This window comes from Arachis stenosperma, chromosome 5 (genome assembly GCF_014773155.1).
Source record: "Arachis stenosperma cultivar V10309 chromosome 5, arast.V10309.gnm1.PFL2, whole genome shotgun sequence".
NCBI lineage: Eukaryota > Viridiplantae > Streptophyta > Magnoliopsida > Fabales > Fabaceae > Arachis > Arachis stenosperma.
The window spans coordinates 17,242,738-17,261,600 of record NC_080381.1 but is presented as its reverse complement, the minus strand read 5'-3'; the positions used below and the strand labels follow the sequence as shown (position 1 = coordinate 17,261,600).

The 18,863-nt window shown below is 35.4% G+C and overlaps 1 protein-coding gene across 4 annotated transcripts; it reads left to right on the top strand.

The window, feature by feature from the left end:
* The first annotated feature begins 10,031 nt into the window (after positions 1-10,031).
* LOC130982499 (protein ARV 2-like) lies at positions 10,032-17,623 on the top strand. Of its 4 annotated transcripts, none has more exons than XM_057906533.1 (12): positions 10,032-10,255; positions 11,840-12,215; positions 13,354-13,688; positions 13,784-13,916; positions 14,669-14,882; positions 15,016-15,063; positions 15,206-15,295; positions 15,631-15,735; positions 15,838-15,932; positions 16,354-16,420; positions 16,528-16,603; positions 17,079-17,623. In XM_057906533.1, the coding sequence occupies exons 5-12, from the start codon at positions 14,796-14,798 to the stop codon at positions 17,099-17,101; spliced, it is 591 nt and encodes a 196-aa protein (XP_057762516.1). In that variant the 5' UTR covers positions 10,032-10,255; positions 11,840-12,215; positions 13,354-13,688; positions 13,784-13,916; positions 14,669-14,795; the 3' UTR covers positions 17,102-17,623. The 4 variants fall into 4 exon arrangements, with proteins under 4 accessions (XP_057762516.1, XP_057762515.1, XP_057762513.1 ...); XM_057906532.1 differs by having other exon boundaries at positions 17,102-17,621; XM_057906530.1 differs by having other exon boundaries at positions 17,193-17,579.
* The last annotated feature ends 1,240 nt before the right edge of the window (positions 17,624-18,863 follow it).

The window sequence follows — 18,863 nt, the reverse complement described above, 5'->3', positions numbered from 1 at the left end:
TTCTGAGGATAAGGCATCTTGGCTTGATATTCTTCAACCTTAGATGCTGCAGGTTTATTCCTTACAGAAGTGGTTGAAGAGGCCTTGTTAGAAGGATTATTATCAGCACTCTCAGGTGTCTGATTCTCCCTTGGCGTTTGAACTCCAGGATTGGGAGGAAAATGGGCGTTTAACGCCAACTTTTCCCCCTTTTCTGGCGTTTGAACGCCAGAACTGGGCAGGGAATGGGCGTTAAACGCCAGCTTTTCCCCCTTTTCTGGCGTTTGAACGCCAGAACTGGGAAAGGAATGGGCGTTTAACGCCAGCTTTCCTTCCCTTTCTGGCGTTTGAACGCCAATAACATTCCTCTCTGGGCTCTTACTGTCCTCAGAGGGATTTTGAACAGTGGTTTGGTTATCCTCTGTCAATTGTTCCTTGTTTGCCTTCTTGCTCCTTTGAGTAGTGGTGTTCAGTGTTTTCCCACTCCTTAGTTGAACTGCTTGACATCCTTCTGTTATCTGTTTAGCTATTTGCTATTTTGCTTGATTCAACTGCAGTTCTATGTTCTTGTTAGCAACTTTAGTATCATGGAGCATTTCTTTAAATTCTGCTAACTGTTCTGTCATCAGGAGCAATTGTTGATTAAGCTCATTCATCTGTTCTTGAGGATTAGGATCAGTGACTAATGCCATGACCTCCTCTTTTGGAACGAACTCACTGCTAGAATATAAGTATTGGTTTCTAGCAACAGTGTCTATAAGCTCTTGAGCTTCTTCAATTGTCTTCCTCATGTGCATAGATCCACCAGCTGAGTGGTCTAAAGACATCTGAGCTTTTTTTGTAAGCCCATAGTAGAAGATGTCCAATTGTACCCATTCTGAAAACATTTCAGAGGGACATTTTCTAAGCATACCTCTATACCTCTCCCAGGCATTATAAAGGGATTCATTATCCTCTTGTTTAAAGCCTTGGATGTCCAGCCTTAGCTGTGTCATCCTCTTTGGAGGGTAAAAATGATTCAGGAATTTGTCTGATAACTGTTTCCATGTTTTTATGCTTGCTGTAGGTTGGTTATTCAACCACCTTTTAGCTTGATCTTTTACAGCAAATGGAAACAGTAATAGTCTGTAGACATCCTGATCTACCTCTTTATCATGTACTGTGTCAGCAATTTGCAAGAACTGTGCCAGAAACTCAGTAGGTTCTTCCTGTGGAAGACCAGAATACTGGCAATTTTGCTGCACTATGATAATGAGTTGAGGATTTAGCTCAAAGCTGCTTGCTTTGATGGGAGGTGTACAGATGCTACTCCCATATGCAGCTGTATTGGGGTTAGCATATGACCCCAGAGTCCTTTTGGACTGATTAATTCCACTTGAGTCCATAATGGACAAAAGGGAAATGATAATGATTGCAAAGAGATAAATTTTGTTTTGTTTTTTTTTTTTGAATTATCCGAAAATTAAAATAAAAACAAAAGGAAAATAAATAAAGAAAATAAATTCGAAAATTAAAAGAAAATAAGATCAAGGCAAATTGAAAACTGAATCAATTAGTTAATTAAAAAGATTCTGAAAACAGCAATTAAAAAGATATGATTGAAAAGTTTTTGTGAAAAATATTTGATTTTTTTAAAAAGAGGAAAGAGAAAAACAACAAAAAGACACCAAACTTAAAATTTTTAGAAGATCAAACACTAATTTTCGAAAATTTTAAAGGAAAAACACAAACACCAAACTTAGAATTTTTATGAATCAAAAAGGAACTAAGAACAAGCAAAATCGAAAATTAAAAGAAAAGCAAAAGCATGCAATTGACACCAAACTTAGAATATGAAACTAGACTCAACTAAAAGACTCTAAACCAACAAAAATAAAACAGTCCTAATCTAAGCAACAAGATAAGCCGTCAGTTGTCCAAACTCGAACAATCCCCGGCAACGGCGCCAAAAATTTGGTGCACGAAATTGCAATAACACTTTTGCAATCCCGCACAACTAACCAGCAAGTGCACTGGGTCGTCCAAGTAATACCTTGCGTGAGCAAGGGTCGATCCCACGGAGATTGTCGGCTTGAAGCAAGCTATGGTTACCTTGTAAATCTTAGTCAGGATATCAGGAATTATCAGGATTGATTGTAAAAAGCAAAAGAACATGAAAAAGGTACTTGTTTTGCAGTAATGGAGAATAGGCTGAGGCTTTGGAGATGCTCCATCTTCCGAATCTCTGCTTTCCTACTGTCATCTTCATCAAACACGCAAGGCTCCTTCCATGGCAAGCTGTATGTAGGGTTTCACCGTTGTCAGTGGCTACCTCCCATCCTCTCAGTGAAAGCGATTGCATATGCCCTGTCACAGTCATAGCGGAATTCATCTGTCGGTTCTCAATCAGGCCGGAATAGAATCCAGTGATTCTTTTGCGTCTGTCACTAACGCCCCGCCTTCAGGAGTTTGAAGCACGTCACAGTCATTCAATCATTGAGTCCTACTCAGAATACCACAGACAAGGTTTAGACCTTCCGGATTCTCTTGAATGTCGCCATCAGTTCTAGCTTATACCACGAAGATTCCGATTAAAGAATCCAAGAGATATCTACTTAATCTAAGGTAGAACAGAGGTGGTTGTCAGGCACATGTTCATAGTTGAGAATGATGATGAGTGTCACGGATCATCACATTCATCCGGGTTAGGAGCAAGTGATATCTTAGAATGGAAGCAAGCATGATTGAATAAGAAACAGTAGTAATTGCATTAATCCATCAAGACATAGCAGAGCTCCTCACCCCCAACCATGGGGTTTAGAGACTCATGCTGTGGAAAGTATACAAGAAACGTGTAAAAATGTTATGAGGTCATCAGGTGTCGATTACAATGTCAAAAGATCCTATAAATAGTAAACTAGTATCCTAAGGTTTACAGAAATGAGTAAATGACAGAAAAATCCACTTCCGGGCCCACTTGGTGTGTGCTTGAGCTGAGCATTGAAGCTTTTATGTGTAGAGACGTTTTCTGGAGTTAAACGCCAGCTTTCATGCCAGTTTGGGTGTTTAACTCCAAGTTTTATGCCAGTTCCGGCGTTTAACGCTGGAATTTCTGATGCTGATTTGCTACGCCGGTTTGGGCCATCAAATCTTGAGTAAAGTATGGACTATTATATATTGCTGGAAAGCCCAGGATGTCTACTTTCCAACGCCGTTGAGAGCGCGCCAATTGGGCTTCTGTAGCTCCAGAAAATCCACTTAGAGTGCAGGGAGGTCAGAATCCAACAGCATCTGCAGTCCTTTTCAGTCTCTGGATCAGATTTTTGCTCAGAACCTTCAATTTCAGCCAGAAAATACCTGAAATCATAGAAAAACACACAAACTCATAGTAAAGTCCAGAAAAGTGAATTTTAAATAAAAACTAATAAAAATATAATAAAAACTAACTAAAAGATACTAAAAACATACTAAAAACAATGCCAAAAAGCGTACAAATTATCCGCTCATCAGAGGACGTTTTCAAAGAGATGGTAGAGATTTCTTTTAATCTCAAATACCAGAATGCAAAATTTATGGTAGAATTAACTATATAGCATGGAATTATTTTCATAGGTTTAATCAAGCAATACCATCTCTATCTCAACCTCAAACAACATCATCAAGAATGAACAATTTTAATTTTGCATCATCTTCGGCATCATCACAGTCTTGTTCCACATCCTTTATATGTAACACCCTAATTACCCTACGTCTTACCTCACGTCGTAAAGCAAAGGTTAATCAAAGGTTACGACAAGTCTAAAGCTTATACGTATAATATATAGAAGAAGTAATATATTCTAGAAGCCCGATGAAGGATACAACTCAAAAACAGGATTTGAAAAGCGCAAAACGTACTCACAAAGCTTCAAACTTAACGCACAAGAAATAGATATAATATAATAAAATATAAGACTATAATAGTATGAAGATCTAACCACGGCTCGCGGAGTTTAAGCCGGCTAGCTATATATAGACCATACAGACATCTGAAAGTTAAAACAGCTTATACAAGTTTTTCTCTCAAAGTAAGCCTCTAGGTAAAAGTAAATACAAAAGTGAGAGATAATACAAAATAAGCAAAAAGACTCCAAAACGGATAGAGATCCTCCGCTCTGCCACCACCAAAACAACTCATCGAGGTGGGTTACGACCTGCATCTGAAAAATAGCAACAGAATATGGTATGAGAACCGGAGGTTCTCATTATGGTAACAGTGCCCAATAAGTAAGATATAATGCTCTGGGATGCCAAAGGCAATCCTAGGACTTCACATCAAATACAGATATTCAAGCTTAGAATAAATTAAATAAGTAAAGAACTTAAACTATAAACAGGGTTATCTAAACTTAGGGGAAATTCTAACTAATACTAATCACACTGCTGTATCCCACAGCCTTCGCCAACCTAACCTCCATGCGATCCCATCGCCACCGCCTACCTAACCTCCTTAGCACCAGACAATCACAATTAATACAAACAAGTAAAACGCAAGTAATATACATGTACAGCAAGTAAAATAACTAGCAAATAAGCATATTATTCATTTAGGCAAAAGATGCAATTAGGCAAAGCAAACAAAACACATAGTAGATGGACATGATGAATGCATGTCCTACTGGCTTATGATATCACTTGTCGGTCTATGAATGTCAACCCGACACATCCTTGCGGATGTCGCTTTTCTGCCACGTCCAAGGATATAGCGCCTGGTATGCTTTTGTTCCGAGGATATAGTGCCTGGCACACTATCGTTCCGAGGATATAGTGCCTGGTACACTCTTGCGGCAGAGAAGGAAAACAACAACATCTATTTCATCATAAATCATTCCAAGGATATAGTGCCAGGCACACTATCATTCCAAGGATATAGTGCCTGACACACTTTCCACATCCAACAAGTCCATCCACCTCAATCATCACCAGTCATCACCAGTTCTCATCTCAATCCACTTTCATTTATCAATTCTCAACATTCCAAGGATATAGTTTCTGGCACACTTTCCTTCAAACACTATCATTCTAAGGATATAGTGCCTATCACACTCTCCACATAATTCAATAATTTCATCATTCCTTTCCAGGTTCTCAACTCATCACAACCATCATCAATTCATAATTTTCCATTCTGAACTCATTAGTTCATTAGTTTTCTCAATTCGTTGTCAGTAATTACCAAGTTCACTACTTTTCCTTCTCTCTCAACCAAACTCATCCTCAGTACGCCGGAAACCTAAACCTCCATTCTCTAACTTTCTAAGGTAATACCCAAATCAACTCTACCCAAGACCTTATCTATGTTTTAATATCCAAAAACAAACCAAAAGTCTTAAATAGGTGTCTCAAAAGTTTACAAGTTTGTTGGAAAGGTGAAACAGTTAAAAACAAGAGTTTAGCTGAAAAAAAGGGCATGTGCGTATGCACAGGGGTGTACGTGCGCACGCCCAGGATTTTTAAAAATACGTGCGTATGCATAGAAGTGTGCGTACGCACAAGTGTGAAAATTTTCAATTCTGTTCACTCACACAAGACGTGCGAACGCCCTCAACAGAATGCACCTTCCAACGTGTGCGTGTGCACAGGGCTGTGCGTACGCACAACTTGCAGAACTTTGTTGGTTATGTGCGCACACAGAGCGTGCTAGCGCTCTCATCAGTAGTTGTGTCCCCGTGTGTGCGTACGTACAAGGCTGTGTGTGTGCACAGATTCAAAAATCCACGGGGTGTGCGTGCGCACAAGGCTGTGCGTGCGCACACAAACCAGCAATCACAAAGTCTGCAGAATGCACATAATTCAGATTTTGACACCAAACTTTGAATGATCATATCTTTCTCTACAACATTTAGATTTCCACAAAATTTAAACCATTTTAAAGCTTGTTAAATTATCTTCCATTTGATATAAAATACATCAAATTCCAATAACCGTAGCTCAAGATATGATCCATCAAAGTTAACCCAAAACTCATTTTTACCAAAAAGTCACAAGTTCTCAACTTTCCAAAATCTCAACCAAAATTAAATCAAAACCATACCAAACTCCAATTTACTTCATAACTCACCCTTTGTATCACAATGCACCCTTCATACCAAATTTTCCTTCACATTTCATTATTCTCATTCTTAAATATCAAATATATACTCTATAATCATTCCTCCACCAACACATTCATCAAAAATTATTCTATCACTATCAATCTTCATCATCAACCTCATTCATACTCCATATCAATAATCAACAATATTACTCATCCAAATTCCTCAGACATCATATAATCAACAACATTATTTAACAACACTAACAACATCAATAATTCCTCATACATAAATACTTCACTTACCACCCATCATTATCATAAAAGTCACCCAATGCCAACCTTACACACCATCAATAACCCACCAACCTTAACACAACATCAACCACAAGATTCAAAATCCAAAATTATCATCAACATATATCATCACACATCACAATCATCAATATCCTTTACTCCAAACCATCACAAACATTTTACATTAACTTATTACCTTAAATTCTCATAATCCTCATTATTCATCAATATAACTAATCACCATCAATACTCACAAACACCAATAATCTAATACAACCAACAATTTTATTAATTCACATATAATTATTCATACGCCAATATCATTCAATCCTATCTTAGGGTCAACTAGCCTAAGTGTCCAGAAACATTACATATTACATAAAGAAAACCGAAACCATACCTTGGCCGATTATCCTCCATGCACGAAACCACCAAAAAGCCAAGACAACTCCAAAAAGCACCAAAGCTCAAACTAACAATACATATATCACCAAAATCAAAACCTAGAAATCACAACATACAACACTACAAGAGTTTAGGAGCCACTTTACCTTGTCCAAATAGGTTAGGGGCAATTCCCAATAATTACCCACTATTAGAGATCACCTAAACAACCAAAACCACAAAATCTCCTCAAAAACCATAACAAAAAATGCATAGAAACTAGGGCAGGAAACTGGAGTATGAGCTTCGAGTTCTTACTAGATTTTCTTAGATAAGAATGAATAGCTCGACGAGAGCTTCACGTGGCCACAAACGGCTCATCAATCGGAGTTTCATAGCTCAAGTTATGGCTCCCGAAAGGTGAATGTGAATAGTAACATCACCTCTTCTCCTCTCTTCTCTCAAACCGCGCCTCTCTCACTCTTTAAGCATCAAATGAGCATATATATGTTGGTTCTTGGGCTCGATTTGGGCTCGGTCTAATCTGTTAGCGTTTTTGGTCCATTTTGCCCACTTTGGGTCAAAACCTTTAAGATTAATGTCTGGTTTTCAATTCTAAATTATTTTTGTCTTTTCAAAACAACAAATTATTTTTCCAAAATCTTATTTTCCAAAATACGCGATACTGGACAGATTAGAGCCGGTACTGCTAGCTTAAGCGCTAGTACGCATTTTTACAGAAACTTTTCAAAAAAGATACATTTTCCAACTCAGTAAAATTCATTGAAACCAAATTTCACCTTTATATTTTTAAATTAAAACTTCTAGATTTTGAATCTATTCCGCACACTAAAATTATTTTATTAAAACGGTTTTACGTGAAAAACTCTGGTTCTTACATTATACCTCCTCTTTCAACAACATCACTCCATAATCCTCCTACTTATGTTGTTGTACCCTCAACCATTATTGATCCCTTTTGGTAGCTAGATTAGGTGCATCACATCATGTGACACCCAATCAATCAAGTATGCTCGCTTGTTTATATTATAATGGTCTAGATTAAGTTTGAATTGGCAATGAAACTGACCTCCCTATTAATCATATTGAACATTCTTTACTATATTTTTTTGATTCACGAAGATGATTTTCTTTATAAAAATTGATTCATAGTCCTGATATCACTAAAAATTTGATAAGTGTCTCCACTTTTGCTGAAGATAATAAGATTTATTTTCAATTTCATACATTTTGTTGTATTGTTAAATGTGAATTCACTCACAAAGTACTTTTTCACGGATATAGGAAAGGAGGTTTGTAACAATTCATCAATATAGCAATTTCTCACCTTATTTTGAAAAATAATTTACTTTTTGTACATTTTGTTCAATATTTTTTCTTTGACTTGTGGCACAACTATGACACTCAACCATTAAAACTATAAAATTGGTTCTTTCTCAGTATAATATTTATGTGAATAATGGTTTGAATAAAAGTTTATATTTATTATGTAATGTGTGGAAAAAATGTACTCATACTAAGATGTATAAAATTCCATTTTTTGAATCAATTACTGAATTTATTCATCCTTTACAACTTGTTCATTCTGATATTTAGGATTTAGTCTTAGTAATTTTACACCTAGACTATAGATACTATGTGATATTTACAGATGCCTACATACAATTCACATGCAAATATCTCTTAGTAAATGAATCTCAGGTTTATCGTGTATTCAAATAATATAAGATTTACATAGAAAACTTGACTAATTATTGAATAAAGGCTTTACAAATAGAGAATGGTACTGAGTATACATCTAGACATTTTATTGAATTCTTAACTCTAGAAGGCATACATCATTTTTATGCCCTTATACACATGCTAAATGAATAGAATGGATTGGCTGAGAGAAAGCATAGACATTTGGTAGAGATGAGTCTAGCTATGCTCTCTGTAGCCACCATGCCTTTGACTTATTTGGATGTGGTAATGATTTTTGCTAATCTTTTTATTAATAGACTCCCATATGCTAGTTTATCAAATAAATTCCCATTTGAGTTACTCTTCTCTAATACCAGATTATCATATACTTAAAAATTTTCGTTGTGCTTACTATCTTTGACTTAGGCCTTACAATAAAAGTAAGCTTGAACAAAGGTGACATAAATGTATTTTTATTAGATACTCACCAGATTATATGGGCTACAAATACTTATCTCCAAATGGTAAGATTTATGTTTCTAGAGATGTACAATTTGATGAAAATGATTTCTCTTATTTGTAATTGTTTAATTCCTCTTCTAATAACACTGCAATTGCATCTGATTTGGTGACTCATGATTATGCTCCATTATTCTCTACAACACTTCGCAAGATCTTTTAACAAAACAACAAACTGATATTATTTCTTCATCTAAAAGTAATTCTAATTCTAACTTCACAAATAGTGATATATTACAACATGAGTCTCATGGGAGTACACAAGAACCTATTAATCCACCATCATCCAATATTATCAGGTATAAAAATTCATCTCCCCTTTTTAGACATTATATCTGTAAACTCTATTATCCTTTATATTAGACATCACTACTCTACCTAATTTTCACTGTATGTTCACAAGGTACAAAAGACCAAAACCAATTCAACCAAACCAAAAGTCCTTCTTTCTATTTTAAAAACTAGTGATATCGATGAAATACCACCTAAGACAGCTACTACTGCTCTTAAAATCCCACATTAGCATAATGTCATGAAGGAAAAATATCAAGCACTAATGAAAACCAAGAGAATTAAAGTAGATAAATATTAAGGGACCATCAGAATTTATTATTTTTGGTCATTATTTAGTCCAGTGTTATCAAACTTGGCTCGACTCGGTCGAACGGTCATTTAGCCGGATCAAGCCACTCGTTAAACCGTTTAAGTAATCAACTCGGTAAAAACCGGTTGACCTGGCCGGGTTTCATGAAAACCGGTGACCTGGACCAGTTCATATAACCCGGATCGGATTATGTTTTTTTTTTTTTTAAAAAACGGTGTTGTTCTTTGTTCTCTCCATTGTTCTGAAAACTGGACCGGACCGACCGGTCGAACCAATTCAACCAAAAACCGGTATTAAAAATGGTCCGGTCCGATATTTATAATGGTTGGAGAGAAAACCGCTTAAAAACTGTCGAACCGGCCAATTACTGGTCGGTTGAATCGGACCGGTAACCGACCGGTTCGAATAAAACGACGTGGTTTTGCTTATTTGGAAAAAAAAAACAATACAAAACAAAAGCAGAACCCGTGAACCAAACCCCCCTATCATTCGTGCACTTCCAGGAGACCTCTGAAGCCAAGGAAAACCCTAGCCCTTCATCGCCGCCGCCGTCCGCAGGTCCTCAGCGCCGCCGCCGCTTCCTCTTCCCCGTGTCGTTTTCATCTTTGCTGGCACGTCGTATTCATCTTCGCTGGCACGTCGTTTTCATCTTCCTCTTCCCCAGGTAGCTCGGCACGTCGTTTTCATCTTCGCTGGCTTCTCGGCACGGAACCCAGGTTAGTGGCCCTGCTTTCAATTCTTCGCCTCCGCTTCTTCCTTTTAATTTCTGAATGTTCGGTCTTCTTCTTCGTTTGAAGTTCTGAAATTGTTGTTCAATTTTTGTTCCATTTTTCTTGTAATGTTTTGTAAATTGTAATTGTCTGCTGCTGATGGATCTGTCTTGTATTTGCTGGTTGCTGATGGCTGTAAAATTTTTTTTCAAATTTACTGATGGCTCCATGGCTCTGTTAGTCTGTTGCTTTCAATTCTTTGCTCTCTGTTACTGATGGCTCGATGGCTCTGTTAGTTGCTGATGGCTCTTAATTTTTTTGTTCAAATTTACAGATGGCTTTATTTGTAGTTGCTGGTTTTGCTGGGTGAAGGTTTAGTGTTTTGGAATGTTTTATAATGTGCTAATGTTTGTAATTGCTGGGTGAAGGTTTAGTGTTTTGTGATTATTGGTTAATGTTTTGGTTTAGTGTTCTCTCTTTTCCAGATTTCCCTTCTCCCTGGATTTCTGGATGTTGCTGAATTGGTAATCAATAAATTTGCCTTTTTGCTGTAAATCGGGACTTTACTAGGATTTGTTAAATTTGTTGCTGTAACTTGAATTTGTTGCTGAATTTGTTGCTTCCCAGTCACAGAATCAGAACAGAATGCTCAGTCAGTGCTTGATTGATTGGCTTTGCTCACTGATTGTATTTGATGATAAATTTTAAATTGATAACTTTTAAATTTTAAATTTGCACTGCCCATGTTACTGATTCACTGTTCTTTCAGTGCTTTTTGTTGTTGTTAATCATTGTGATGAGCTTTGTTAAAATTTGCACTGCCTATATTACTGAGTGTTCCCTCGGTGCTTTTTGTTGTTGTTAATCATTGTGATGAACTTTGTTAAAATTTGCACTGCCTATGTTACTGATTCACGGATTCATCCTTCTCGTCATTATCATTGGCATGAACTCCGAACCAAAACCCCAACTCTCTGGATAAAATTGTAACGAAAGCTGATTGGGACTTTTTCTTCTACTTAAGGTATGAATCAGAATGATGAGGCCAAGTTGTGAATACACAAGTGTCAACGGACTATAATATTGAGTTTGTGACATTAGAAGGGTGTAATAATAACAATAATGGAGTCATGTTATTTGAATATTGAGGTTTAACATTTAAACTCTCAGCTTCTCAGCCCTGTTTGATTCTTCATCTCAGGCAATTGAATCGAATCAACCAGGCCTTCCTTTTCTTTTTCTTTTAGTTGATTCTTAATTTTTCCAATATATGTAGCTTTCTGAATCAAGTGGATCGGATTATGTAGTTTTCTTGATTTGGGATATTTTCGGAGACGCATTAGAAGAGCTATTTTATTATTATGTTTGCTATAATAATATTCACATGTTCTGTATGCTTGTGATTGTTTCGGTGTTTACATTTTCTTTCCAAGTCACTTGCTGTGGTTGTTCTTTGAGTTAAGGCTTTGTACGTGTGTGTGAGAATGTGATAATGTTGAATGCTGTTGCATCTAATAGGAGTTCTTGGAGTACCCTCATCTTTAGTCCTTTATAATTTATTTATTATTTTATTCTAAAACGGTTTTTCAGGTTGAACCACCGGTTGGACCGGTTGGACCAATGAACCAGTGAACCAGTGACTAAAGCGGTTTGATAACCGGTCCGGTTTTCAGAACCTTGGTTCTCTCCCTCACTTACCCCCTTTGCGTGGTGCCCTAACCCAGAATCAGAACCCATCTCACCTCTCTCTTCTCTCGCCACTCTCTCCCTCAAGCTCACGTCACCCCCTCAAGCTCGTCGCTGCCTCAAGCTCTCGTCGCCGCTCAAGCTCTGTCGCGCTCTGTCATAGTTCGTAAGCTCGCCTTCCTGCTTCGGCCATCAACGCTTCCTCGGCCCTGAGTCTGGGTTTAGGGTTTCAGCTTCGGCCCGGGCCTTCCATCAACGCTTGCTTCGTCTCTCTGCCTATGTGAGTTTCAGCTTCAGCCCTGTTATTCCTCTTTCAATTTTATTGCTGTAAATTATTCGTACATCTTGAATTTATTGTTCAAAGTTGAGTTTGTTGCTGAAATTATGATTTAGCTAATGTTAATTTGCTGTAAATCATATTTGGAGAATTGGAGTTTTTTTTGTTGCTGCCTAAAAGTTATCATAGTTTAAGTTTTTGTTGCTGCCTGAAAGTTATCATAGTTTAAGTTTTTGTTGCTTATCATAGCTGAATTTGTTGCTAGAACTCTAGAAGTAGAATTTGTTGTCAACTGTAAGTTGAATTTGATGCTGAACATAGCATAAATGTGGCTGTTGCTGGATAATTGAGTTGAGTTGAATTTGTTACTGATCCTTGTTGTTGTTGTGTTGAATTTGTTCTGATCTCTGATCTTTCTCTCTTTTCTAACTCTGTTATAAATAAAACTCTTGCATCCCTCTAAAAAGTGTGTATAATTGATTCATTGATGGAAGTATAAGATGAAGTTAATTCAGTTCACTAATTTCTTGAAACTCTCTTTTCAAACTCTTCTTTCTCTATTTTTGATGTTCTGCATAATGCAATGTTTCTTATGGAAGATATAGACGCAAATTAAAATGAGAAAAATATTGATCAAGCTCTAAATTTGTCCTATAAAGATATATATGAAACTCCAAATCTTTTTCTGATGCTCTAAATTTATACTAGAAACTAGTTTATTCTCTCTTTTTACATCATTAGTTATGTCTAAAAATTAATATTTGATTATTATTATTATTATTATGTTTGTAAAGACTTACATTTTAATTTTTAATACATAATTTTAATTTCATTTATATAATTTTATATTTTTTAGATTATGACCGGATCAACCGGGTGAATCAGTGACCCACCGGTTGAACCAGTAACCCAGTGACCCGGTCATATGACCGGATTGATTGCCAGTTCGGTTCTGATAACTATGATTTAGTCATTAGTTCAATTTTTTTAGTGTAGTTATTTTAGTTTAGTAACGTAACAACATACTTTATCTAACTGGTCGCTTTGATTATTTTTCCTTTCCCCCCACAAAATGACGTCGTTTTGGTGGTTTTTTAAAAAATTAACCTAACCCTCAAAGTGCCCTCCATTGCTCCATTAGTGAAGTGAAGCTTGCTCTCTCTCTCTCAATCTCACATCCTCACTCAGCCTCCGCAGAGCCGCAGAGGCACTCTCTCTCACACTCACGATTCCGGCTCCTCTGCCTCCTCGTTGCCTCAGCCTCCTCGTCGCTGCGTCGTCGTCTCGCCTCAGCTTGATTTCTCTCCTCTCGCCGGCTGCGTCACCGCGCCACACGCGTCTTCCTCTGCGTCACTGCGCCACACGCGTCTTCCTCTGCGTCACTGCGCCACTCGCTCGCGTCTTCCGGCTGTGCTTACACTGTTCCGCCGGCCGTATCTCGGTTCTCTGTCTCCCTCTTCTCTGCGTGCGATCAAGGTGAGTTTTTTCAATTTTTTTTAGTTATTCAATCATTAATTTTTAATGATTTAGCCATTTGGGTGATTGTTGCTGCTGATCCTGGTTTGATGCAGTTGCAATGGTTATCTTTTGCTGATTTTGACCATCTCTACCTCGTGCCTCTTCTGGCTTTGGTTATGTGATCGGAATACTGTGACATTTTATTGGAAAACTGAGCTTTGGTTCGATTTCTGGACTTCTGCAGAGGTGAGCTTTTATTTTTCAATGTAGTGTAGAATAGATAAATCGATGTTAATTGGAATTTGTATTTGTATAGAATGACACTTGATAGCAAATTTGAAAGCAATTGGAATTTGTGTATAATTGTTGCTATTGTTTTAATGCAAGTTTAAGATAGAAATTTAATGCTAATTGAAATATGTATAGAATTGATTGTTGCAGTTGATTGTTACCATTTTAATACTTGATTATTGCTGTTTTAATGTAGGTTTAATCCTTCATTGATACTGTTTTAATTTAGGTTTTAATATTTGATTGTTATTCTTATTTGTTTCAATGTAGGTTTAATGCAAATTGAAATTTTTCTATTAGGTATTTTTAGAAAGGGTTTAGCTAACACTTGTCCTAACGGCACATGATAAGCTTACCACTAGTAGAAAGTTTTAAATATTTTCATTTAATGAATGCAAATGTATTAGAAACTTAAATTTTGTATGTTTTAAATGAAAACTTTCTTATTTTGTAATCTTAACATGTGCCCTAAGGGCACATGATAGATAAACCCTTTTAGAAATTGATAATTGATTGTAGTCATGTATGTTATATTAATTTAGGTTTAATACTCGTTAATTGATTATCTTATATTTTTTATTTATGTTGGACTGGTTTTATTGGTTTAACCAATGATCTATCGGTTGAACTAAGAAATCAGTATACTAAGACTGGTTTGATTATTGGTTTAGTTCTGACAACTAACTGTTTCTCACTTCACTGCTCAGCTGCAGAAGGAACACAAAGGTTTCACAAATTCAGAACACCAAAAATTTCCATAAAATAAAAATAAAACATTTTTAATCAACCTTTAGTTTTGATCGAATCTGTGATGCAACTTTTCTTGCATCATCAATGGGTTACCAATGCGTCCGGTGTAGCTTCCCAATTAAATCACTCTACGTTCAGTATTCCCCCGGCAACATTCGATTGATGAAATGCGTAAAGTTTTGCTTTTTCAATCACTCTTTTTCGTTAATTACATTTTTCTCTTCATTTTCATTTCAATTACTTAGAATTAGTGAATTTGAATTTTTCAATTTTCATTTACCCCCTATTTTGTTTTTCTGTGTAGGAGAAATGCAAGGCTGTTGCAGATGAATATATAGAGTGTGAAATCATGGTTTCTGATATCCCTTTATACTATTCGTTTCAAAGTTTAAATCTTTATTCCTTATTTTTTAGTCTTTTATATGATAGGAGCAAGGATTGCCCTGTTTTTCTTCCCCTTCGTTTTTATCTATTTATTTGATTTTTTTTTTCAGATTCTTATGATAGATTTGATGCTTCACAAGCAAAAGGCTTATAGACATCTTCTGTACAATGTCCTCAATCAACAAACATTGAAGTTTGAGGTATTGCAATATGTTGCTATGTAATAATAATAAATTATTATTATTATTATTATGGTTTCTTCTTTTGATGCTTCCTTTAGTGATTTCCTATGGTTGTTTTTACGGGAAATATTATGTGCATTGGTTTTTGGATAATGATTTTTCATTTTCCCTTGGGAGATCATGTTTGAGAATAAGAATTCTTAAGCATTTTGAAGTTTGAGCTGTGTTTTTATAATCTAAAGGCTGTGTTAATTTGTGTTACCATGCATTTTGTAAATAAATATGCTGCTTCATACTACTTTCATGATTCACATTTTCTATCACTAAAGTTGGTCACTTGGTAATTTTTGCAGGGGCTACACTGGAAATTGGCCATTATTTATTTTATTTTCGATGCTTGTATTCATTTGTATGTAGAAGCAAGGAACTCATCTTCATTAGTGTCAACATCTTGCAAGGTTCACACATATGTATCCATTATGTCTAACTTTTCACTCAACTTGGTTGGTTTGAATTTTCATGCTATTTTCTATGGAAGTTTTTATGGTTTTCATTAGCAGGTGTTCATGTATGTCGTCTTTGGGAACATCATGTTTCTTCTGACTTTCTTCATTATGGTTAAGATATTTCTCAATGCATCAATCAACATCTCCAGGTATATATATATTTGGTTATCATTCATCCCTTAAATTTTTTCGCATTTTGAAGAATTTGAGTAACCAATTGTCCGTTGGGAATGCGATGACCCTATCAGTCTTTAAAGAATCTATTTTTTCTGAGTGTTTGTGATGGACTTGGGTTTGGAGTCTTGTGTATCATGAATATTCAGAGTTTTTGGCCATGGTAAATATTGAATAAAATGTTCTCTAGTTTCGGTTTTGAAATGAGAATTTGAATCTGATAAAATGATTCGGATGTACAAGTGATTTGCACAAAAAGGCTAACAAGTTGCAAATTTAAATTTTGAAAGGAGTGATTACTAATAAGTTGATTCTTCAGTAAACATTCCATGCATACCAAATTCATATGTTAGTATCATCAATTTAACATCAGCTTAAATGTATTCAATCATGCAGATTCAATGACCTTTTGCTCACAATCATGATATCGTGTTACTTCAAGATTTTTCTTATTGCTATGTTGGTAAGTTTCTTATTCTATTTCTTTGTTAACACATTCCTGTTCTTGTCTTTGATGTGTTTTGAATTTGTCAACCATCTTTGACCTTCCAAGTATGTATTTTCATGTAGGTCTGGGAATTTCCGACTTCTGTCATCTTCATCATAGAATTATTTTGTTTATCATCTAATGCCGTGGCATTGAACGGTTAGTAATCAACTTATCATGATGTTCTCTCATATAAAACAACTCCCCTCCGCCCCCCCTCTCCTTTAAATGATGTTCCTTTAAATATATGTTAAGAAAGGTTTAATTTTGGTACCTTGAATATAAGCATCAACATTAATGATAACACACTAATCTAATTCATATAGGCAATTCCACCTAGTGAAAGGCTTGTATGTTTTAGTTTTTCATCTCTCTCTCACATGGGTATTGAGATGGGCTTGATTATGTTGTTTATTGTCAAATGTCGATTATTATTTGAGACGATTTATGCTGATTGCATGTATTTTGTGCACATAACTCCTAGAGATTAGTTGATAGTACATTGACACACTTACATTAGCCTATGTTAAGATTTAAATTATTCGACACTCATGACCGATGTATTTTATAAAATCTGACCCTATGTTTTTTTTATGTGAATTTCAAAAACCATATGCTGAATTTTTACGGAAAGAAAACCGCTTATCGTTTTCTTAGCTGCATGTCAACACTGCTGTGGAAAATGATGTCTGAATATGAGAAACATGCTTGACAAGGAAAGCTGATAAACAATTTTTCTGTGATCCAGTGATGACTGAATCGAGTATGAGTCGATGTGTTTGGGCCTGCTTCGGTGCATATGCTGTAAAGCTTTTTGTCACTCAAGTTCTAGATCTTAGATTTTTAGAGCAGTTGATAAAAGGGTGGATTCAAATGTCCTCCTCTTCATGATCTCTTAATTTATATATTAGTAGCAGAATTTTGAAGTTAGAAATTGTATATTCAATTATCATATACTTGTTAATAGAAATAGTTAGTTTTTTCAGGATATAAGAGATAGATGGATATGAAGTTGTGAACACTGCCATGTCTTAACTTTGTCCAGAATAATATCAATGAAACAAAGTTTTGATGCAGAAAGTGATATTTTAGAAATAACTTGAAAACCATTGAGCATTTGTACATTTGATTCTTTTGAGGATTTGATTGCTAATATGATGTGTATGGGTCTTGTCTATATATATTAAAAAAAAAAAACACAATAACAAAGTTGTGTACATGTGATTTTAACCATGGCTAAAAAGTTTATATATGGAGGAAATTTCTATGATTTCCATAACCCTTTTTTTGGGAGTGTTTCTCCAAAATATGGAGCGAATTCTGAATAGGCCCCGACAAATTATATCATGCATCATATTCATGCAAAACACCATATTGTACGCAGTCGAGGTCTTGGATAAACAGCAGCATTACCTGCCTGGCTGCCTCATTGGGAGCTCTACATGGATTCGAGTCCTCAATGAGATATATAAAAGTATAAAGGGAAGTTTTGTGGTGCTTACCAACATAATTATCATGTCATGCGGACTGTATGCATCGCTGTTGGAATGTGACGCATGGTTGTGGATAGTGGTCAAATGCACTGTGTTTATGTGGTAACCATAAGGGAGCGTCATCGTAGTTCCCTTTTCTGTTTGTGCTAAATTTGTTAATTAGGGTAAATGAAGTGTTTATATTAAGTAATAGTTTGGGCGGGTTCAGTGTCTGTTATTGGGCAATGGGTTTGGGGTTCCAGTAGTTGGATTTTTGGCATTTTGAGTTGTAATACTAATTTAGTCTTGTAGTGTTACAACAAAAAATAATGAAAATGACTTTTTGGCATAGTTCTCAGAACCGAACTGGTGATCAAACCGATTAAATTATTGGTTTATTGGTTTATTGGTTCAATCGATAAATTACTGGTTGAACCAATAAAATCGGTCTCACGTAAATATAAAATATAAAATAGTTAAAAATTTAAAAACTTAAAATTAAAATTTGAAATACATATCTTCACTAACATTTTATGAAGAATCAAGTCTCAACTTCTAAAAATAACTAATATAAAAAAAATCATAAAATTTATTAGTAATACTACAATAGTATCTTAATTTGACACAATAAAAAAATAATTAATTCACAAAGCCTATCATCTAACTATAATATCAATAGATTTTAACACTAATATCAAAACAAATAACCTTAATCACAATATTAGCATTGAAATAGATCAAGTAAATTAATATATTTTCAGTAAAATTTATATTTATATTAATAATGGTATATAATTAAAACATAATTAATTTGAAAAATAGAAAAATAAAAATTAAATTAAATTAGATATTTATGTATATTATATAATTAATATTTGTCATATTTAGTAATAAGAAGCATAATGGTTGAGTGGCAAGTGGAGGTTGTTTTTGCTCAGAGGTTCTTG